The following is a 24,297-nucleotide window of genomic DNA, read 5'->3' as shown; positions in this document are numbered from 1 at the left end:
GTTTAACAACCAAAGTAACTAATATTATGATTTAGGGGTGTGATGTGTGATGGGATATGGATTGGATATTGGATTTATTGACGCCACTCAGAACTATAATTAATTATAGCACTATTGCTAATCGACACACTTTACAGTTTACCGTTACACATGCGCTAGGGTTCTCAGTCTTCACTAGCCATATCCTGGCAACAGATTTATAACCATCTCACTGTAAACAATATTATATTTCAGCATCCTGTTACACTCACACAATATATATGGACAAATACTGTCTTAAGTGCAACAATTTTATTGTAGTGGAGGAGGAAAAAGAAGTAAAAACTACAATAAAATTGTTGCACTTAAGACGGTATTTGTCCATATATATCTCACTGTAACTTCAAATCACACATGAAGTCCTCTTTGCACCACCTAATCCCTTTCTTGTCATTTCTTCTCAATTACCGTTGACTACCATCTGCAGAACTCAACCCAATTCTTGACAACAACTAACTGCTCCCTTGGAACCTCTCACTATATAGCCTTGGAGTGGACCCCATGGAAAACACTGTCTTCTGTTGTCCCATATTATTTTATGCATATTTACTGATCCATTTCCTAACAATAGATGTCCTACTGTTATGCACATTGGCTCCTGCAGGAATGGGTTTACCCACCCATTGCCTAGCAATGGGTCTATATGTCACAATCATTTATTATCTAATATGCTCCAAATTCAATGATTTTGTAAGTCCTTGGAATTTGCACTGATAATTAACAGTTTAGTGCTATTAGGTCAGTGTTGCCAGAAGATGTTCAGCTGTATTAAAACATTAACATCAGTAAGCATGTTCAGTAATTACTTCACTTAGGTTTATCTGACTCAGGAGGGTAATTTCTTTTTTCAGTAAGGTGGAAGCTCATACATAAATCATGGTTCTTCTGTGTTTAGTATCACATAACTTTGTATGTTGATTGTACTTTGTGTTTGCTTGTGATGGTTTGTAGTCTATGTACCATAAAGTTTATTTCACTGAACACTACGAACTAAGTAATCAATTCCGTGGAGCAGTGACCTTTCAGAGCTATGTTCACAAAAGCTGGCCACTCAATCCTAGCCTATCCTCAGGCAGAGAAATGAAGTCCACATGTTCCTACACTGTTTCTTCAAAACTATTTTTAATGTAACCCCCCCCCCATCTTTGCATAGGTCTTTTTCCCTCTTCCCAAAATTTTGTATGCATCTGTGATTTATGCAAATACATGTAATGTTTCCTGCCAAAGATATTTTCTCCATTTAATGGTACTTGTGACATTTGACAAGGAGCTCATTATGTAGTTATTTATCCTCTTATTACTTTCTCTCTTTTGTGTCCAAATATTCTCCTCAGCACCTCATTGTTAAACACCCTTAGTCTGTTCTTCCCTTACTGCAGCATTCAGGAACTCTTTCAGTCAGTGTACCCCAGTCTCGGTAGTCAGAGTGCTTTGGATGGCCAGAGGTTCTCCCCCCTGTCAATACTCAATACATCAGCGATAGTTGCACAACTCCCAGTGTCGTGAGACAGTAAAATATTGTCATCCGTCCAGTGGAACTTTGAACCAAGAATGACTTTACTGGTGATGACCAGCAGCAATTTACCAGCCAGTGGAGTCAGTCTTGAACTGCATTGTTAGCAACCATTACCTAGAGGCCGTATCATAACTCAGGCAGTTAGTCACGGGATTCCCACTGCAGCAGCCCAGGTATGACCCCGGGTCAGGTAATGTGGTGGACAAAGTGGTACTGTGGCCGGTTTTCTCCAAGTACTTTGGTTTCCCTTGCCAGTTTTCATTCCACCAAATGTTCCACAATCACCATCATCTATCAAGCGGCCTCTGTAGTCTAGGGGTAACGTTCCCACCTCATGACTCAAGGTATGTGGGTTCAAACCTGGCGGAGGTCGTGGAATTTTTAAGGGCGGAAAAATTCAGGGAACAAGTCCTCCGGGAGGGACTTTAAGCCGTGGGTCCCGTGTCGTAGCTTTATGGCACGTAAAAGAACCTCATGCCTCAAGGAGGCCTCTGAGCCAAATTATTAAGGACATTTCCCGCCCAACAATAGTCTCTAACGCCTCTGGTAGATGGGGGAAGCATCTAGATACCGCTGAGCCAGTAGAGGCCAGACTCGCTGGCTGAGTCGGGACTGATGGCATGCACCAGTATTGGTAGGGTATAGAGACTGGTAGAATATCACAGGCGGACGTACAGTAGACCACTGGTCGCGGTGCATGGGGAAACCCACCCCCTCCAATAATAATAATAATAATAATCATCTATCATCTGGGGCTGGTACAATAGGCCAGTAGTGGCCACAGTACCGGATGGACTCAGTCTCACCACTAAGAATAATAATAATAACTGCTACCTAGCAACAACTACTGACAACAGAATAAGAAACAGAAGATTTTGTGTGCTGTGGTTGTAGTTATTTATGGAGTGTCTGAATCAGTGGGACTATTGTTATCATTTGTAGTTACAGATTGCTTGTATAAGCATCCAGTAAATCCAAGTATCAATCCAAACCCCATGCTTAGTCACCAACACTTGGCATTATATTGAACATATAGCAACTTCTGCATTTATTTATTCATTGCACAAAATAAATTGTCAAGACTTTCTTAGACACTCTAGGTCAAAGGTAGAGCTGTCCTTACGATTAATTAATTAATTAATTAATTAAGCATCATGCCATGAAGATGTATGGAGGAGAGGAGTTGTAGCCCCACCAGTCTCCCCATCCATCTTCACCTCGACAGTAGATGGAGGTGAATGGCCAGCTTTATCCCTGTACCTGTGCCCATTGCATAGGAGACTGTGTTGACCCCTAAGCCTTCCTGGGTACTGTGGAATAGAGAGAAATCTCTTGCCCCTGTCAGGAATTGAACCCCAGCCTGTAGCCCAGCACTCTACCAACTGAACCATCCTAGCTCTTTTCATCTACCCCTTGATGGTAAGTATCTCAGGTTTTGAACTGCTCCAATAATGTGACAGATAGTGAACCTTACTGATCTACTTAATAGAGTATTGCATTCTGAGGTGTGACACCATGACAGCGTTTTGGAGAAACCTGCTGCCTCCATGTTCAGGATAGAATTTATAGTGATGATCTATCAGACTGCATAATGTTACATCCCAGAAGATCATAATTTTCATAGTCAGTGCAATGAGATCCTCAAATCTCACACATAAAATGGTAATTTGTCATTTTTATGATCACAGTGGCACCAAAGTTATCCATGCATCGTGAAGACTCCAATGTTATTGAGTCCCTTGAAGGCCTGCCAATCATAATTAAGTGTCCTGTGGTTGGTAATCCTGTTCCTGACATCCACTGGATGAAAGATAGTGTGCCACTAGATGCGCAAGAGGCAGTTAGAACTGAAGCTGATGGTCACATGTTGTACATCAAGGACAGTCGGCCAGAACACTCTGGAAATTACACGTGCGTGGCCCAGAATCATGCCGGCAACATCAGCAAGAGTTTCCAGCTAGATGTCCTGGGTAACAGTGCACTGTATTAGTTGGTTCATCTTTCATTACATTGTTCATATAAGAGGAAGCGTGAGCCCTCACCCACTCATGGAGCTGAGCCCTTCTTGAGAAGCCACCAATTCGGCAGCTACTCAAGATCTTCCAAGCATTTTATGGAACCCAAAGGTCCAGTACTGTGTTCACAAGAGCCCTCCACTGGTCCCTATCCTGAGCCAGATCAATCCAATCCATACCATCTTATCTCCATGCAATTCATTTTAATATTGTCTACCCACTTATGTCTTAGCCTTACTAATTGCCTCTTTCCTCCTGGCTTTCCCACAAATAACCTATATGCATTCCTCTTCTCCATTCGTGCTGCATGTCCTGCCCATCTCATTTTTCTTGACTTCCTCATTCTAATTATACTTTTAGAAGAGTACAAGTTATGAAGCTTCTCATCATGCAGTTTTCTACAACCTCCCATCACTTCAACTCTCTTTGATCCAAATATTCTCCTGAGCATCCTGTTCTCAAACACCCTTAGTCTGTGTTTCTCCCTCAATGTCAGAGACCAAGTTTTGCACCCAAACAGAACCACAGACAAAATAATAGTTTTGTATATTCTAATTTTTATGCTTTTGGACAGCAGATGAGAAGACAGAAGATTCTGGACTGAATGGTAACAGCATTACCTGAGTTCAATCTCCTCTTAATTTCCTCCTGACTGAGGTTTTAATTTGTTACAGCCGTTCCAAAATATCTGTTAGCTATCTTTATATCATAATTTTGCCTTGCATTCTGGTGATGAGACAGCAACACATACTTAGTTTTCTCTGTGTTTACTTCTAGACCAACCTCCTTACTTGCATCAATCAAAGTTTACTGTGAGCCCTATGTGTGTAATGTTAATTTCATGAAATTCAAGTGCACATTCTAAGCAGTCACTAGCTCTACAGTCGCCAAATTTTTCACACATGTAGTTAAGGTTTCGCTTTACATACCGACATTTCTGTTTTATAATTTTTCTAAATATTTATTAAAAATAGGAAAAAGTAAGATAATGGAGAGAACATGTATTCAATTCAATTCTTTATTTACTTACATGCTTATTCAGCAGCCAAAAAGCCAATTACAGTGTGTTCGGTTAAGGAGGAAACTTCACAACACCACTGACCCAGCCTAACATTCCTCACAGGTTGCTGCTCTAACTGCCGATAGTGGAATGAGTCATTAGCTCTGATAAATGAACACACTCTCACTAGCATAGAGCAGATGGAATATTTCTCCGTGACTATTCCCTCACATCAGTTTCTGTACATCCACACTTTATAAGAATACTGTAAAAAGATAACAAACTTACCGTGCTTTATAACAGGTGCTGAAAGTGAGCCCTTTCTGCTTGCAAACATGCCTTGCATCGAATAAATAAATTATGTGACACTTTCTGAAGTTGGTCCATGGTAATTGAACTAATTACATATGCTATTTCATTCATAAATGAGCAATAAGAAATGTTTTAAGGAATGTCTTGTTGAAGAAATGGTGTCCTGTGAGTTAGAATAAAATTACAGGTCTCTTGAAACCCTTAGAGCTTATTTTAGAAGACCTAAGGATGAATGAATAGGGGATAGGCCAAACTATTTCTTGCACTGCAACCATCTGTGATCTGATGTGTGTCTCCCGGTTATTCCCTAATGGTCCCATGCATTGAATGAAATCAAGTAAATTACTGAATGGAGCATCGTATTAGTCATCTAGTTCTGTAAAATAACATCCTGGGTGACGAAACATGAAATTAACTATGATTTACAGTTCTGTGAGGCATGTTAAGCTATTTCATCTTTGAAGAAAGCAGTCTTCTGGAATTTGGCACCGTGTATATGTGGTGTTAACCGACATTTCGTTACCGGTTCTAACGGTCTCTTCGCTTGCAGATTTCTTATATTTTTTCTTCTACCCTGAAGATGGAGGCGATACGTTCCTCCGAAACGTCGGTTAACACCACATATACACGGTGCCAAATCCCAGAAGACTGCTTTCTTCATAGTCACCACCGTGAAAGCCTCAAATCTTACATATTTCATCTTTGTTCAGGCATCTTTCACAAATGAAATAAACAGCCCATGATAAGTAACATAATGTCAGGTATTAGGGGGTGACTGTAGACAAGGTATGGATTGGTTCTTCGTTTTATTGACCTCACAACACACGGCTCATAATTACACTTCACAAATCACTATATGACACACAGGGTCTTCTCGGCCTGTTACAGTCTCCACTAGCTGTTTCCTGGCAACTGCCAACCCTCAACTGACTGGGTCCCATGTTGGCGGACCATTACACACCAACCTCCTGCTCTTCTTTTCACTTCACTAAATTGAACTCCACTCAGCCGGCCTGGGGTCCTCCCTGTTTCCATCGTAACTATGTTGTGTGTATCTCCTTTCCATGGGAACGTGTTTACTGAGCCATTATCAAGTGACACATGTTCCTTCTTAAGATTGTTGTGTAGCAATGGTACTACACATTATTACAATAATACAGATGACTAATATCTTTTGGAATTTGATGCCATGCAGTCTGGTAGAAGTGTATTGACATTTCAGAGGAATATCCTGCCTCCATATTCAGTGCCGAAGAGTAAGCCCAGCATCTAGAGGCAAGTAGAGTCTGCTTGGTGTGCCCTTCAGACATGAAGATGGAACCAGTACATTTCTTTGACATTATAGTAAACATGTACCTGCCTCATGGCATAGGCACAAAAGTGATAAGATTAACACTCTTACAGCATAGATTTGTGAGTGGCTGTTTCCTTTTATTGCAGTACCTCCTGTGATGGCAGACATGGAAGAACAGACAAACTTGAAAGTCACAGTAAATGAAACATTGACTCTGAACTGTAATGTTACTGGCCACCCACACCCTAATATCTTATGGTTCAAGGGATCTGCACCAGTAACTAAACAAAAATGGTCTCCAGTCAAGTTTAAAGACCATAACAGAACTCTCGTAAGTATTACAACTTACAAATAATAAAGAAACATAAAATTTGATAACACATGCTAATTGCTAAGAGTATTTTGTAGCATTATACAATTCATATGTGCATCTTTTAAACAGAATATATTATTCTTTTCATGTGTGTCCTGAGTTGTCAAGTGATATCGGTGTCTTTCAAAACAGAAATTTAGCTACCACTGCTTCTATCATTGTTTCTATTTTATGTATGTTGTGGCATATTTACTGAAAGCCAGAATAGTTTAACCAGAAGAAATGTTCATTACTAGGTTATGGCACAATAAAGAGTGATGCAAGAATTAAACACTAAATACCACATCAGCATAGCAACAGTTATGCACACAATGGGAGAACTATTGGAAGCAGTGATTTATGTGTGGTCCACTCCAGCAACTTAATGGCTATGCATTGCAACTGCAAGAAAATGTGCTTTATGTTGGGTCTGTCCTGAAGCTATAAGACAAGGACCAACGGGATGGGTGGACCAGTGGTCAAGGCGGGTTCGAATACCTCCACCGTAGCCCTGCAAGTCATAGGAGGTGACAAGAATGGAACCCATTACCTGGGGGTATAACTTGGCCAACCTATTCCTGGGGGACGTAAATATGAAGCCCTGGCTCTCCACTTTGTGGGAGTATCAAGACTAAGACACTAAAATGTGGTCATGAATTCCGCAGAACTCAGACCCAAGAATGACTGCAGTGGCAAGAGCCAGCAGCAGTTGTAAACAACAGACATGTCCTCTCGTCAGAGCGGGCATCCCACGTCTAACAGTAATAAAAATCTGGTCTTAGGCCCCAGGTGGGTGCTTGACACCAAGAGAGACTGGCTGACTGACCATGGGTCATAACATAACTTTAAAGTGTCCAGTGCAGAGAGACTTTGCAGGCAGACAAACCAGTTCAAGTCTGAAGCTGCTGTGAAACAGTCATCCCTCATGGAGACATGGGAGGTGGAAGAGCCCCCATTGTTGTAAGTCATTGCATAGGAACTCCAAGTTAGTTGTGAGAGAGTCGCTGGCCAATAAAGATGTGAACATGGAAACTGGGGAACCTACAATGTTGGAAGCCGTTACCAGACAAGCATTGTGAAGTCACAGCAGACTGAGAAGACTTAATGTGCTATAGTGAATTGCCAAATGTGTGAATTAGCAATAGAGCTAGAGTTACTTGTAGTTACAATCTGTAAGTGTTCAGTAAATCTCATTACCAGTCCAAACTAGGTGTATAGTCATGGTCATTTGACAATATCAATGACTGAAAAGCCCCTAACCTCTTCTCTTGTGATAAATTAATAAAATTATTATAAAAGATAGAACAATTCCATCCAGTGTGACTGGTGAAGTTTTTCTTATTTCAATTCTTCAATAAAATTACATTTCATTTTTCTTTGGCTGTAAGCAAAAAGCATCGACCTCTGTTGTGCTATGTTGTTTGTTTGAGACCTTCTGACATTTAAGTAAATGTTGCTGTTATTCCTTATCCACTGTGATCAGAGAAGCTACTGAAGTAATCAAAAGAACATTAACTGAAAAGGCAGGTACAGATTGAGTAAAATCTTGAGTCGCCTCTATTTTCCCTGTTCATTCCAACATTCAGGGCCCAAGCAATTTACTGGCATCCAGAACAGTGCTAACCAGTCACCAAGCATTCTCCCTTTCCTTCTTGAGATCTGCTTTCCTTGTCTGTGATATACACCCTAAAGATCAAGACAGTATTCACTAAAACAGAAGGATTTCAACAAATGCCATGGCTTAAACCTGAAAGTTGATAGTGTTTTATGGGGCCATCTACACAATAGTTATATCAGCAAACAAATCAATACTTATGTACCATCATTCATTTATTTGGTAAAGTCATCACTAAATTTTTGACCCTCACAAGGTCATCATCGGACAAATTTACAGAAATGAGATCTTAGTGATTGAATTATTTTTTCTTAATATGGATCTATATTACAATATTTTACCGCTTGTTTTTGTGAATACACTCTTTTGTTAAATATGATCACCAGATGCACAGTTTCTTTAAATTTAAGCTAAAAATTAATGAATTAAAATTATTTATAATATTTGGATTCATGTAACTTTAATCATAAAATTAAGTATCTGGATTATATTTTGATTTTAAATTAGCTTTACATTCATCAGGTTTTTGTTGTGGTTACTGGTAGGTCATAGGTCAAAAGTTGATCATATGCATTGCTTCTTTGAGAGCTGGAGGAGGACTGATAGTATAATTTCCAGTGTTGATATTTAGTTGATGTTATAAAGCTTCAGTGATAGTGTTCTTTTGTGGGTTGCTTAATGATGCTGTTAGTATCTAGATTATATAGCATAGAATGCTAGAATGATTGATGACTGATGANGAACGTCGGTTAACACCACATATACACGGTGCCAAATCCCAGAAGACTGCTTTCTTCATGTAAATGGATACCTCCAAACACAAGTTTGGTGCTTTTCATCTGTACCAGTGAGTTCAGTGAAGATTTTGTTACTTATTAGTGTGCATTTTTTNAATTGAAATACTAGCATGTCATTTTCCCAGAGGGGCTAAGAAAAACCACAAAATACTTAAATCAGAATAATTAGTGTCTTGGTTAAGATTCAAATGGATACCTCCAAACACAAGCCTAGAGCTTTGCTCCTGGTAAAGATGTAAATGGATCCATGAAACTCTCCGTTCACTTCAGTTTACTAGATCTTAGACATACGGTAGGACTCCTTGGACTGGTGATCAGCTCATCGCAAGGCCTCTTCCTGTACACAAACACAGAAAAACGCACACAAACGTCCATGCCCTGAGTGGGATTCGAACCCATGATCCTGGCTTCCAAGTGAGCGAAAAGAGTGCATGCCTTAGACTGCTCAGCTACCATGACCGGCTATTAGCACACATTATGATGTGTAATATTTGTAGAGTTTTGAGCATGAAATGCCCAAATAGGTTACTGAAGGACTTACAGGTATGATGGTTTCATATGTAAAAAATGTTGAATGAGATTTTATGAATTTGTATGCAAACTTTTGCTTCAAGGGGTCTTAATGCTGCTTGTCACTTATTACAGGTAATCCACAGGGTGTCATCAAGGCATAATGGAAAATATTCCTGTCTTGCCAGCAACATGGCTGGAGATACAGAACTCACATTTAATGTTGAAATTCAAGGTTAGTTCTTTTAGTTTTAAGTTACTATGCAGGATTTAAGGTTCTCACAGCAATGGTTTTGAAGCGTATTTATCGTCTCTGCTTGCCACCTGATTTCATGCTGGTATCTTTGTTCGTCTTATTGTTCGACCCTGAAGATGGAGGCGTTATGTTCCTCCGAAATGTCAGTTGACTTTCAACAGACTGCACGGTGTTATATCCCAGTAGATAGTACTCTTGAGTAAGTTACTAATTTTCATGATGTAAAATGTCCACAACAGTTTTTTTAGCCCTGTGCCCTACACCTCTTACTGTGTAAAACATCTTGGAAGCACGTGGCAGGCATCTCATGGGAGAGAGACTGTGGTAATCCGTAGCTTGTTCAGCCAGTACTCCTACATGGATTACTAAAGGAACTGTGAGATTTCACTATGGGCTGTGGAATGGATTTGGATATGCACACAGCATCCTGGCAGCTACTAGTCCTCTGCAAGAAGCCCCTTCTGTGAGGGATGTAATTCTTCTGCAATGAAGATGGAGGAATCAGATTCCTCCAAAATGGCAACTACATTTACCAGTCTGTGTCATGTCACATTTCCATGTTTGAAGACATATATACAGAGATGACTGAAAGCCACTTCTGTAATCATGTAAAAGTATGAAGTGTATACAAAAATTCAGTCACATTTTTGCTCTTTGTTTCTATTGTTTTGTTATGAACTGATGACAGTGTTAATAAAGTATGACTCGGGGCAAAAGTATATGTTTTATCTTAATGGAAAATTTAATTTGTAAAAGAGAGAAAAGTTAACATGTTGTGAGGGGTTCTGTCTTCCGGGATATAATGCTGTTTAGCCCATTGAAAGTCAGCCAATATTTTGGAAGAACATGTCGCTTCCATCTTCATGGTTGAAGAGGAAGCCAAGCAGGAAAACAAGCATAAAGCAGGTAGCAAGCAGAACATTTTGGTTAACTTTCAATTGAGCACATGATGTGATATCCAAAGAAGATAGAATTCTTCACAGGGACCACTGTGAGAACCTCATATCATATGTTAACTTGTTTTTGAGATTCTCACAACTGACGCTGTGAAGAGTACTATCTTCTGGAATGCAATTCCATGTAATCCAATAGAATTTCTGCGACACTGTGGAGTAACACACTGCCTACATATTCAGAATTGAAGATTTGCTAAGCAAACAAGGAACAATGATCCAGAGGCTGGAGATGGTACATTCCTCTGAAATGGTCATGAAGTTCTGCTCACTTCCATAGCATCACATCCCATGAGTTAAGTTGTTCAAGTTCCCTTTAGTTTGGGCAATCTATTGTGGCATATTTGCTCAATGCAAGAACTGTGGAGCCACAGAAACAGCTGTTGCTAGATAACGACTGTGTAACATGCAAGAATGGAGTAACAGTTGGAAGCAGTGTTTTCTGTGTGGTCCTTGGTCCATCTACCATTACAAGAGAGTCTTGAGACGGCAGTTAGAAGAGTATGAGGTTGGTGTGAGATGGCCACCAGCCTGCAAGGACATGAGCCCAGAAGCAGAGGACTGTCTTTATGTGATAGTTATCTGTAAAGCATAGTCACAAGTTGTTTATCTACGAGTCTAATAAATCTGATTATCAATCCAAACCCTGTCTGTAGTCACCATTCACTATACAGTATGCAATATTCATTGTCGAAATGAACCAATTTTTTAATATTTCAGAGCCTCCACAAATGTCTGCTGGTGTACCAGAGAAATCTAATCACACTGTTCTGATACACAGACGGCTGGTTCTGAAATGCCCATTGTACGGATCTCCACCACCAGAAATTACATGGTATAAAGTAAGCCTCCACTCTCATCCTTAAAAGTTGTATGTTTTTTAATTTGTCTAATGCAAATGTAGATGAATTATGCAAATATAAGCAATGTAACTGATTGCATATATTTATACCAACAGGAAGGAATTCCTGTTCAGAAACAACTTGGGAATGACTTCCACATTTCATCAGATGGAAAGCAGCTGCACCTGATGCATGCATTGACCAAGAATTCTGGAAACTATTCATGTGTTGCAGAAAATCCAGCAGGAGCCAAGGAACTGCAATTTGAAGTTAATGTTTTAGGCAAGTTGTTGTTATCAGTAATATGTTATGGCATTTCTCTCTTTTCCTTATGCAAATTGATGGTAGTGTTAATGACTGTATGTCGAAGAGAGAGAAGTCAATAGCTGGTTGGTTTCTAGTGCATCCAGGCTTAGTCTGCTTGACCCTTCTGACATCTACACCGGGTTGATTTTATTACCCCAACATTTGTCAGTACCTTTGTTGGTCATTTAATAATGTAGGGTAACAGAGAAGTTATTTGTCCAAAAGAGTATCCTGTTTCTATAATTTGTAAACATAAGATATGTTCAAGGTTACAACCTTCTAGGACATGATGCTATGCAGTGTGGTGGATGTATTTTTGTATGTTCTGTAGGAACCTTCTACCTTGATCTTGGGGGTGAAAGCTGTTGAGAAACTTCCTCTAGCATTCACTGTTTACTCAGATCCACTTTTTCCACCACCTCTTTGCTTTTGCAACGTGACCCTTCCGTGCACTTCAGATACTTTCACCGTTTTTCTAATTCCAAATTATTCACTCTAGATTCCTACCCCAGCCATCCATCTTCTTACATCTGTATCACTTTCTACATGCTTGGCTTACTCTTGTACCCTGACGATGGAGTCAGCATATTCCCCCGAAACGATACCATACTACACTGCATCACATCTCAGAAGACATCACTGTGAGAGCTTCAAATCTCGATATATATATATATATATCGTAAACACAAACCTGTATGTAGCTGAGGAAACTTTCACTCCGAGGGTACAGTATGTTGTGTGAAGCCATTCACCCTCCCTGTGCTGTCTGTGAAGCTGAGAAGCTAAATTAAAATCAGCGAGAGGAAAAAAATGGACAATGCTATCCCCGTAACAGGCCATGGAGGCTCCTACATTTCATAGACAGTCAGTTCACAGGTGGCAATGAGGTTGTCAGTCTTACACGCTGGCCACTCTTTACCCCCCAGGAAGATTCCTGGTACTCATTTCTGTTAGAGACTGAGTCTACCCCAGGGCCCTAGTGCAGTTGGAAGGATTAGGTCAATTGAAAAATCCCATGACCTCATAGGGAATCAAACCAGCAACCATCCATCTCGTAGCATGTTCATGTTTACCAAGGATGGCCGTGCCATAGCTCAGTCACCAGCTTTCCACTACAACGGCCCAGGTTTGAGCCCAGGTCACGTGATGTGGGATTTATGGTGGGCAAAGTGGTACTGCGGCAGGTTTTTTCCAAGTACTCTGGTTTCCTCTGCCAGTCCTCATACCATTGCCCCACATTCATCATCATCTGTCATCCAGGGCTGGCACAATAGGCCAGTTATTGGTTGACGTACCAAGTGGGCTCAGTCTCACCCCACCCCAAGAANAAAAAAAAAAAAAAAGACGAAACTAGTTCTAGGATGGTGTTCCTTAATCAATTTAAGCCTGTATTTGTTTCTATCATTTCTATCCTACAGTTTCTGTCAAGCTAATTAATTTTATCTTTCAGATCTTCCTTTTCTTCTTCCCTGTAATTTCTGCCACTTTCTCAGCTGACATAATGTTTATTATCTTCAGTTATTTGTCTTCAATTCTACGGCAGTTGCAGTTTATCTCATTTTCTTTCATCTAATAATTTTGATCATTCTTTGCCAAACTATGGTTTATTATCCTTTAGCTCATCACCTTGACTTCCTTTGGCCAAATATCTGATATTGTCTCTAATACTTTCCCACATCCTGTTGATGTCCACATTATCATCCCAGTTTTCCAGACATGCTACTGTTCTACAGTTTCCACAATGTTTAATGTCTCAAGATTAAAGATTCATATCAAAACTTTTGTGTTGCTCATTTACTTACTGACAGTCTCTCCCTAATATTTGCAACCACCAGATAGTGAGCAGTGTCACAGTCAACTCCTCTGCAAGATCGGACATCAGGTATACTTGAATGCAATTTCCTTTCAATCAAGCCATGAGCACTCTCATTGCACTCCCTGCAGGAGAAGTTAAAGAAAATTTATGAATTTTGCAATGTGGAAACACTGTACTCCCACCAGCAGTTAGATGCATGTTGCAGAGTTCATTATCCCTAATATTATATCATTATCCCTAATCTTATGTAAACTCTTATTCCCAATTGTTTGTTTGAAAAATATCTTCTCACTCTACTTTTGGATTGAAATTGATCATACTGTTTATGTGGTATACAGAAAGTTGATTGATTACACTTGCTTTGTTAATCATAAAGTATGTAAACAGTTCTATTTTGTTGAATATAAAGCTGTGTATTCTGTTAAAAGTCAAATAGTTAACTTACAATGCACTACACAGCTTTATGCCCCAGAAGATATAGCTCCCATTATGAGAACCTCAAATCCTACTTAAATTCTCTATTTTGAATCATCAGTTTTGTCCTCATTCAGGGCATGCCCATTTGGAGTAGTATCATACCAGCAACTTCTCAGTATTGTATACAGCGTTCTGCAACTATCACAGCATTTGAGATGAAAATTAAAATGCAACTGAAAAGGAATATTTGATGTTGCATTCTAAGACCAAGAAGTACATTAATCAGAAAAGGTTTTGGAGCTTGCTTTACAGAAGTGTAAGGGCTGCACGTGGCCTCACCTTCTGATGCTGGTGCCTGGGATGATCTTGTCTTGTCCCCGAATGTTCCAGTTGTTAACATTTTGTCCTTTATGTACAATTTGAAGCTTTCATGGCAAATAAATGGGCTAAGAACTTCTCGGGGCAATTGTCCATGTCAGTGTTGAGTTAGAAGCTGACATTTCAGAGATCTCCTCCATCTGCATCATGCGGGATCACTTATACCTTTCCTGAAAATGTTTTAGCACATGTTTTGCCCTTTCTCTATTCCCAGCCTGGACCATCTTACCTCCTACAGCTCAATATCTAGTGCTGAAACATACTTTGCAGTTCCAGCTGAATGGAGTACATGGTCAAGCTGGAGTGACTGTAGTGTTACGTGTGGTCTGGGAGAACGAATTCGTGTAAGAGTATGTGGTGAAGATGCAGAAGAATTTGTTGATGAAAGCAATTGCCAAGGAAATCCAGAGCAAATACAGAGTTGCCACATGTCTGAGTGTCCAGTAAGTAAGAAGACAATTAGTTTAAGCCTCTGAACCTCATAATCCTTATTTTCACCTTCAACAATTCAGTACGAAGACAAGCAAAACAACTGTAATAATCTTAACAATTTTCAGTTCAAGTTTTGCTGTCTGCATCAGTTTTATTGAGTTTTTAGTTTGGCCGGNGGGGGGGGGGGTTGATGATCGAGAAGAAGAAACTGCTGCAATGCTGTGTATGTGCACCACTTTGTTCTGTGGCCTGTAAGAAAACATGGTTCATTGATATCTGTAGAGAGAATATGGAACTCAGGGTCAATCATTGAACTCAGATAATGCTTGCTACCGTTCAGTCCAGAACCTTTTGTCTTCTCGTCTGCTGTCTAAAAACATAAAAATTATAATATGCAAAACTATAATTTTGCCTGTGGTTCTGTATGGGTGTGAAACTTAGTCTCTGACATTAAGGAAGGAACATAGACTGAGGGTGTTTGAGAACAGGGTGTTGAGGAGAATATTTGGACTGCAGAGAGATGAAGTGACAGGAGGTTGGAGAAAACTGCATAATGAGGAGCTTCAAAACTTATACTCTTCTCCAAGTATAACTAGAATGATCAAGTTGAGGAGGATGAGGTGGACAGGGCACGTAGCACAAATGGGGAGAAGAGGAATGCATGTAGGATATTGATGGGAGACCCAGAAGGAAAGAAACCACTGGGAAGACTAAGGTGTAGATGGGTGGACAATATTAAAATGGATCTTAGAGAGATAGGATGGGATGGTATGGATTGGATTGATCTGGCTCAGGATAGGGACCAGTGGAGGGCTCTTGTGATCACGGTAATGAACCTTCAGGTTCCATAAAATGCTAGGAAATTCTTGAGTAGCTGCAGATTTGGCTTCTCCTCAAGAAGGGCTCAGCTCCATAAGTACTTTTTTTTATTTCTAGTGGGGTGGGACTAAGTCCCTTGTACTGTGGCCACTTCTGGCCTATTGTACCAGCCCCAGATGATAGGTGAGGGTGATTGTGGAGCAATTGGTGGAATAAAGATTGGCAGGGGAAACCGAAGTATTCGGAGAAAACCTGCCACTTTGTCCACCATAAATCCCACTTGACCAGACCCGGGATGAAACCTGGGCCGCCGCAGTGGGAAGGCAGCGACTAACCGCTTGAGCTATGGCACGGCCCTTCTCCATAAGTAAGTAAGTGAGTTCATTATATCATTAAGTATGTAATAGTCCTCTGGGGCAATTCGACTAATAATTCTAGAATTTTTAAATTACAAAAGAAAGTAATAAGGATCATATTGGGAGTGGGCCCCTGAGACTCATGTAGAAGTCTTTTTAAGAAATTAGATATTTTACCATTGTCATGTGAATATATTTTTTCTTTAATGTTGTTTGTGATAGATAATCAAAATAGTTTCTGTTCAGTTTCAGAGGTTCACGGCCTGAACACTAGAAGAAAAAATCAAATTTATATTCCAGCATCAAATATTTCTGTTTTCCAGAAGGGCAGTATGTTTACTGGTATTAGGTTATTGAATAGGTTGCCAAAGACCATTCAAAGTCTTAGAAAGGATAGAATCAGTTTTAAAAATAATGTATTTTCATATGTCATAAATAACTCATTTTTACAGTTGATGAATTTTTGGAGCTTACGGTAGAGAATTAGTTACAGTGTCTGTTTAGCTTTGTATTGTCTTTCTATTTTGGACTTGTGAAATGTGAAATATATCTAAGATCTTGTCATCTTTCACCAAAATATTAGAGGTCTTAATAGAAGCAAGCTAGACAAACTATTAATCTCCTCACTCCCAATTTCTTCAAATATTATATGCCTAACTGAGCACAATCTATGTGATAATGCCATAGATACTATTGTCTTGGCAAAGTATAATCTTGGAGCTAAATTTTATAGAAACACATTTAAGAAAGGAGTGTTTCGTTAATGATGACGCCATTTTGGATTGTTAATTGGTTTATTTAACAACCTACCAGTCTCGGCTGCAATTAGTTATAACACAGTTGTGGGGTTTCACACTTTATAAATTTGAAAACTTTAAAAATGACATAAATATTGTATTTGAAGCCTTAAACAGATGGTTCGAAGCCAATTTACTCTCATTAAATTTTGATAAAACCCATTACATATCATTCACAACTAAAAACAACCACCAAATTGATCTGGACATCAGTTATGCCAACAAATTAATCTGTAAAGTACTTGATACAAAATTCCTTGGAATACATGTAGACAGTACACTGTCTTGGAAAATACATATTGAACAAATTATACCTAAATTAAATGCAGCTTGCTATGCGATGAGATCAATTAAGCCTTTTATGTCACAGGAAACATTGAAGATGGTTTACCATGCCTACTTTCATTCTATTATGAACTATGGATTAATATTTTGGGGGAACTCTTCACATAGTGTAATAATTTTTAAAATACAAAAGAATATAATTAGAATCATTACAGGATGTAGAAGTAGAGATTCATGTAGAGAATTATTTAAGAAATTAAAAATTCTACCTCTTCAATCACAATACATATTATCGCTTCTCTTATTTGTTGTTTACAACAAAGATAAATTCAAATTAAATTCTGATGTCTATAACATGAATACTAGACAAAAATATAACTTCCACCTACCCTCATCAACTTTATCAGTATATCAAAAAGGAGTCTACTTTACTGGCATAAAAGTGTTCAACAATCTGCCACAAAGTATTAAAAACTTGGGCAATGATACTAAAAAGTTTAAATCAGAGTTAAAGAATTATCTACATGCTCATTCCTTCTACTCTTTAGATGAATACTTCAATGTAAATAGAGAATGATGTAAAATTAAGTTATATTAATTTTTAAGCTAAAATTACCTGTACTTATGTATGTAACCTTTTGACTTGTTCTGTATCCAAAGGTACTAACCTGCTTAGGATTTATAGAATGTAAATAAATTCAATTCAGTTCAATAACCCTATTCGCAATATTCAATTCACTCTATTGTCGGTAGTCTACACATTTCACAGTACAGGAGCTATACAAGTGTCACTGTGTTACACACTCCCAATTAATTCTCAGTTATCACAAACTGTCACTGATTATCACACTTTTACTCGTTCACTGCTGACTGTCTTCGGCCGCTGATACACTTTAACTCTCTCCAGAGACGGCTACAAGTTAACTGACTGCGGCAGCTGTGTATTTCCCTTATATAGTCGCAGCGCTTGCCTGTTACGTAATCGCACCGCTGTTACCTCACGCCGTGTTACGTCACCGCGCGTTGCGTGCCTCATCACAGTAGGAAGCAGTGCCACATAGCCCAGGGGGGCTATGTCACTGTGGCCAGAGCTGTTACATCACTGCCGGCGGGGGTAGGGGTCCTCCATTGCGCAACATGTCACAATATATTCTAATCCATGAACCCATTCAATACATGAATATAAATTTAGAAAAAAATTTGTAAAGAAAAGGACCTAGAGGCTTGTGAAGTTAAATTACACCTATTGTATTATGAAATATGTATTATTGATCTCCATCTGGAAATTTACATTATTTCCTATATAAGATGGATGAAATTTTAAACATGCTTTGCCACAACACCACTGAAATAATAATATGCGGAGATATTAATATTAACTATCTTAATGACTCCACATACAAACAATCTTTAGATGTGATATTAGCCTCCTATGGTCTATCCAGTATTGTGCAATTTCCTACCAGAATTCAGGAAATTTCTTACTCTGCAATCGATAATATTTTTAAGATTATTAATGTTTCAATATACCCTATTATAAATGGGCTTTCAGATTATGATGCCCAAGGTTTAACAATACATAATATATTTACTCAAAAATACAATACTTGTTACTATTATAATCAGAAAATTTATGAATAAATTATGGACTTTAAGATTAAACATTTTTTTTATTGCTAGTGGGGTTGGACTAAGTCCCTTGCACTGCGGCCACTTCTGACCTATTGTACCAGCCCCAGATGATAGGTGAGGGTGATTGTGGAGCAACTGGTGAAATGAAGATTGGCAGGGGAAACGGAAGTACTCTGAGAAAATCTGCCCCAGCACCACTTTGTCCACCACAAACCCCACTTGACCAGACCCGGGATCGAACCCGGGCCGACGCAGTGGGAAGCCAGTGACTAACCGCTTGAGCTATGGCGCGGCCATTAATATTAAACTAAGTTATGAAATATGGGAGGATATATTTTTTTGATAAAAATGTAAACACTGCCTTTAATAATTGTTTAATATATATTTAAGAATATTTTACTCTAGTTTTCCTCTCAAAAAAAGTGTATTTTAAATCTGATAATAAGGCTTTGTTAACGCCAGACCTAAAGATTTCATGTACAAATAAAAGAAGTTATCTTTTTAGCTCAAAGAAGCAGTAATGACCCAATTTTGAACAGCTATTATAAGAGTTATTGTAAAAATTTATCAAGTGTCATTAAATCAGCAAAACAAAGGTATTACAGTAGTATTTTAATTCATTAAAAAAATACAGCAAAAACTACATGGAATATTATAAAAAATAACTCTAACATAAAACCAAATGTCCATGATATTGTTCACTTCAATAAAAGTGAATGGTAAATTATCTTGAGATGGTCAAATTATCACTGATGCATTTAATAAATACTTTGGTTCGACTGTTCAAAGTAACTACAAGACTCGTGCTATACACAATTGTGCAAATTCTAAAACTTACTTATTCAAGGCATTTACCCGACCTTTTCCTTCTATAAATTTAAAATGGGTGTCACCTAAAGAAATAGAAGATATAACAAGGTCACTAAAAATAAAGAACTCATACGGATACGACGGGATATCAACAAAAATGTTAAGAAGTATTATTCCCCATATTTCTTTTCCCTTAACTTATTATATATGTAATAGAGTGTTGATTATTGGCAGCTTTCCAACAAGATTAAAATTTTCGGAAATAAGACCTATATTTAAAATAGGAGACAAAAATTACACATCTAATTATAGACTTATTTCGCTCCTCACATCACTGTCTAAGATTTTTGTAAAAGTACTCTGTAACAGATTATATCAACATATTAAGGATAATCATATTCTTGTTAATGAACAGTTTGGTTTTAGGCAAGCATCATCGACAGATTGTGCACCTTATCACTTAATTAATAATATCTTAACACCATTAAATAGTAAATTATTAGTTAGGGGTATTTTCTGCGATCTTCATAAGGCATTTGATAGTGTTAATTAGGATATTTTGTAATTCAAAATGGAATTCTATGGGATTACAGGAACAGCTTATAACTTAATAAAATCCTATCTACAAGACAGATATCAGAGAATGTTAGTTAATGTTAACTCAAGTAAATACTACCCTAGATGGGAACCTGTTACTGTTGGAGTCCCTCAGGGGTCCATACTTGGTCCCTTGCTGTTTCTCTTATATGTTAATGATATGCCTAATGTAATATCCGACGTCTCAAACCCTGTCTTATATGCTGATGACACTAGTCTGATAAGTACAAACCCTTATATCCAAATGTTTTAAAGAGATATAAAGACTGCCATACAAAGATTAAATTGATGGTTTCATAGCAATTTATTGTCACTAAATCTGGAAAAAACATATTTCCTTCAATTTTTAACTAAAAACACTAATGCAACTGACTTAAATATATCATATTGAAACAGACAAATAACTAGTGTACATACTATCAAATTCTTAGGTTTAATAATTGATAAAAATTTATCATGGCATACTCATATTGAACAATTGATACCTAAACTAAATAAAGTATCCTACATAATTAGATTTTTGAAACCGTTATTGTCTTTGGAGACCTTGAATGAATGAATGTATGTATAAAGGTGTGGGCCTTCTTGGCCCTTACACTGCGACCTATAGTGGTCTATTGTGCTTCCCCTTTTGATTATCTCCTCAGCAATCCTGCACTTCGAATGAAGCACAGTATTTTGTATGTGAGGGTGTCGAAATAGTCACTTGGTTCCACAAAGTATTGACCCAAGTGACATAATCTTAAATAAGCTAAGGCCTCACATTCACACAGGATATGTGTGGCTGTTTCATTTTCTTCTTGACACCTCTCACAAGTGGGACTATCACTTAATTTCAGTTTGAAGAGGTGACCTTTAAGGTGACAGTGTCCTGTAAGTAGTCCCACCAGCCATCGTAGCTGGTTCCTGTTTAACTTCAACAGTTCTTCGCTCTTTTAGTAGAGGGTCCTTGTATGAGTCCCTTTGCTTGTTTGGAGACCTTAAAAGTGGTTTACTTCTCATTAGTCCACTCAGTTATCTCGTACGATATAATATTTTGGGGTAGCTCAACTCAATCTAAATTATATTTAAAATCCAAAAAAGGATAATAAGAAACATTACAAATTCCAGCAGCAGGGATTCTTGTCAAAATTTATTTAAGGAACTGTCAATTTTACCATTCTACTCTCAGTATATATTCTCTTTATTAATGTTTGTTGTTAATAATAAAGATTAATTAAAAAGAACTTAAATGTTCATACTTTTAATACAAGATCTAATTGTGATTTGCATTTTCCAGTGGTAAATTTGACTGTATGCCAGAAAGGAGTATGGTGCTGTGGTATTAAATTTTACAATCACCTTCCATCAACTCCTAAACAAATATCATATGATATTCCTAAATTTAAAGTGGCATTAAAGAATTTCCTGACCACCAACTCCTTCTACACTGTGGAGGAATACTGTTGTTATAAATAAGAATTTTGAAGTTTGACTATATATAAAGTATTGAAATCGCTGATTTTATGACTGTAAATTTTGATTATTTTGATTGTAAGATGTCAACTTTATGTTTTTAAATGTACTATTTTGTGTATAAATATTGTGGCTATCTTGCATGTTTTTGTAATTTGTCCGATCATGTACGTATAAGAATATTTATTGTGTTGACTGGTTTCAATCGTTTTTGAAACTATGCATGTATGGGGCTTGTTCCACATCCAGTGGTGTTTTAGCCCCTCTGGATCTATGGAATTGGAAATAAGTATGAAAAATATTAATATGAATGAATTTGTACTGTTTTGCATAGCAAGACTCCCATACAAGAAATAAAACAAATGACATGTACTATGTATTGGGTTTCTGTACGATATATTCTGATGCAGCTGGCAGATTTAAGTAATCAGAAAACATAGCACATAATAGGGAGTTTACTGTACTCTTACATAAGATGTATGAGAAAGGCCATTAAGTGTAAGTGAAAGTAGTACACCTAAAAGAAAACAGGCAAGAATTTATGTAAAACTTGTGCTTATATCTGAACTGTGAACTGAAACAATATATATATACAAACGCATCTGCACTTACAAAGAAGAGCATCAATGAAAGAACAGAGTTCGTATTATGGAACTTCAGAGTACGGGCACATTTTCAAGGCTGCAGAAGATAAAAATGAGTTGTTTTAATGTTGCATTTCCTGAGTAAGGTAAAGTGTATGTGGCAGTGCCAAACAAATATGTACCAGTGAGCATCACACATTCAGCTTAACTGCTTACAGATTCCTGATTGTTCACACAACTGTTGCAATCTATGGTCCATTTTTAAATTCTGTTACTATTTACATATCATGTCTGCATCTGTGTTATAGAAAACTGATATATTGACTTCCTCTTCAGATCAATGGCATGTGGAGTGAGTGGTCAGACTGGACATCTTGTTCAGAATCTTGTGGTCGTGGTACCAGGCGACGCTATCGCAAGTGCAACAACCCTGCACCGATTTATGGTGGAAAACCCTGCCTAGGAGCTGATGGACAACAGGAGTATTGTAACCAACCTCCATGTCCTGTTCATGGAAAATGGTAAACTGATAATTTATGCAATCCACAAGACCATGCTCTTCATGGTCACTGCCATAATACTCTCTAAGACCAAGATGTTGTCACGTGATTGATTATAGATGTGGTTTGGATTGGTAATCGGATCTATTGAACACTTAACAGAGCATAACTACAAATAACTGTAAGAGTCTCACTGAGTTACACACTCCAAAAATCACTGTAACTACAGCAAACATAAAGTTTTCTTGGCTTTCATTAGTCATTTTGAACTACTAGTACTCATTATGTAGCTCCAACACAGACTGCACAGAAAGCATCTCTTCCATTATTATATGTTCTCTAGTTGCTGGAGAAACAGCATGTCCACAGAGCTATTACCTAGCAACAGCTGTTGTACTATCACCTGTTTACACAACTCTTACTTGTCAATGGGTCCACATGTCACAGTATTTACACGTACAATCATGATAGATATTAACCTTTATTGGGAATATTTTCTTTCATATTTCAAGCAACCATATTTCTTTTGCAATTCTCATTATTTAGTTGAACATAACCTGCAGTGTGCTAAGCTTAAATGGACTCCAGGATTGCCTTTTCATTTCTTGCGGCAATGATCACCAAAATATTGTGACATGACTAATTCAACATGTTGCAGTTGTGGGTTTGAGGTGAGTATGTCTAATGGGACATGTTGTGGTTACAGCTTTCGAGTGAGTATATCTAATGGGACATGTGGCAGTGGTGGTTTTGAGGTGAGTATGGTTAATGGGACATGTTACGGTTTTTAGGCGAGTGTGTCTAATGGAATATTTTGCAGTGATGGCTTTGAGGTGAGTATATCTAATGGGACATGTGGCAGTGGTGGCTTTCAGGTGAGTATGCCTAATAAGGAACATGCAGGAACAGGTCTGGTCAATAACAGTATGAGGGACTGGGGTTGTTTGAAGGAGATAGGGTTGTGAATTAGAAGCTGATGGTGACAGGGGGGAGGAAGGGGCTTCATTAGAAATTTTTAAATCTTCAAAACATAAAATTACACTAAATCATGTTCAGGAATATGATTCCTATCTTGCAGAAAATATACTGCATAACCACCATGAAGACTGTTCACTTAGTGTTGTTTTTTGGATACAATTGCTATTTATTTTCAGGATAATATTAATTCTACAAATACACTCATTGGAGAAATCAAACAGCTCTTTAACCGTTCAGCGTGGTTTGACGTGTATGTTTCGTCAGGTATTTAAATCGTCTGCGGGGGTTCGACGTCTATGTTTCGTCCAGCTGCACACCTATGTTATAACGCCCATAATAATTGATGGTTTTGCTGTAGATTGTTAGATTTTTCGCTGGCCTGTTGTCAGGAGAACAATGAGAACAACGACATGAGTTTAGCTGCGCTAATTCATCGTTACATATGCCTGTCTTGCAGCAAATTTCCTGTTGCTCTTGGGAGAGGTTTAGTCGCTCAATCTGTTATGAATGGCGTGTTTTCTTTCCTATGAAGTTATAAACAGCAGAGACGTGATATGTGCTGTGTTTATAATATCATATTGCCCTGAGCTGGCCACACTAACACACTCAATTGGAATTCTTAGAAGAGGGATGT

At 38.1% G+C, this 24,297-nt stretch overlaps 1 protein-coding gene across 2 annotated transcripts in view; it reads left to right on the top strand.

Annotated features, from left to right (window-relative positions):
- LOC111864198 (hemicentin-1) overlaps positions 1-24,297 on the top strand; it is a gene marked incomplete at its 5' end in the record, with an annotated part of 147,354 nt that overhangs the window by 66,407 nt on the left and 56,650 nt on the right. For both annotated transcript variants that reach the window (XM_033751343.1, XM_023851272.2), the window contains 7 exon segments: positions 3,244-3,525; positions 6,323-6,507; positions 9,586-9,685; positions 11,380-11,501; positions 11,618-11,783; positions 14,689-14,861; positions 22,522-22,706. In XM_033751343.1, the coding sequence (XP_033607234.1) occupies positions 3,244-3,525; positions 6,323-6,507; positions 9,586-9,685; positions 11,380-11,501; positions 11,618-11,783; positions 14,689-14,861; positions 22,522-22,706 (1,213 nt within the window).

This window comes from Cryptotermes secundus, unplaced genomic scaffold (genome assembly GCF_002891405.2).
Source record: "Cryptotermes secundus unplaced genomic scaffold, Csec_1.0 scaffold2898, whole genome shotgun sequence".
Lineage (NCBI taxonomy): Eukaryota > Metazoa > Arthropoda > Insecta > Blattodea > Kalotermitidae > Cryptotermes > Cryptotermes secundus.
This window is presented reverse-complemented; position numbering and strand designations above follow the sequence as displayed.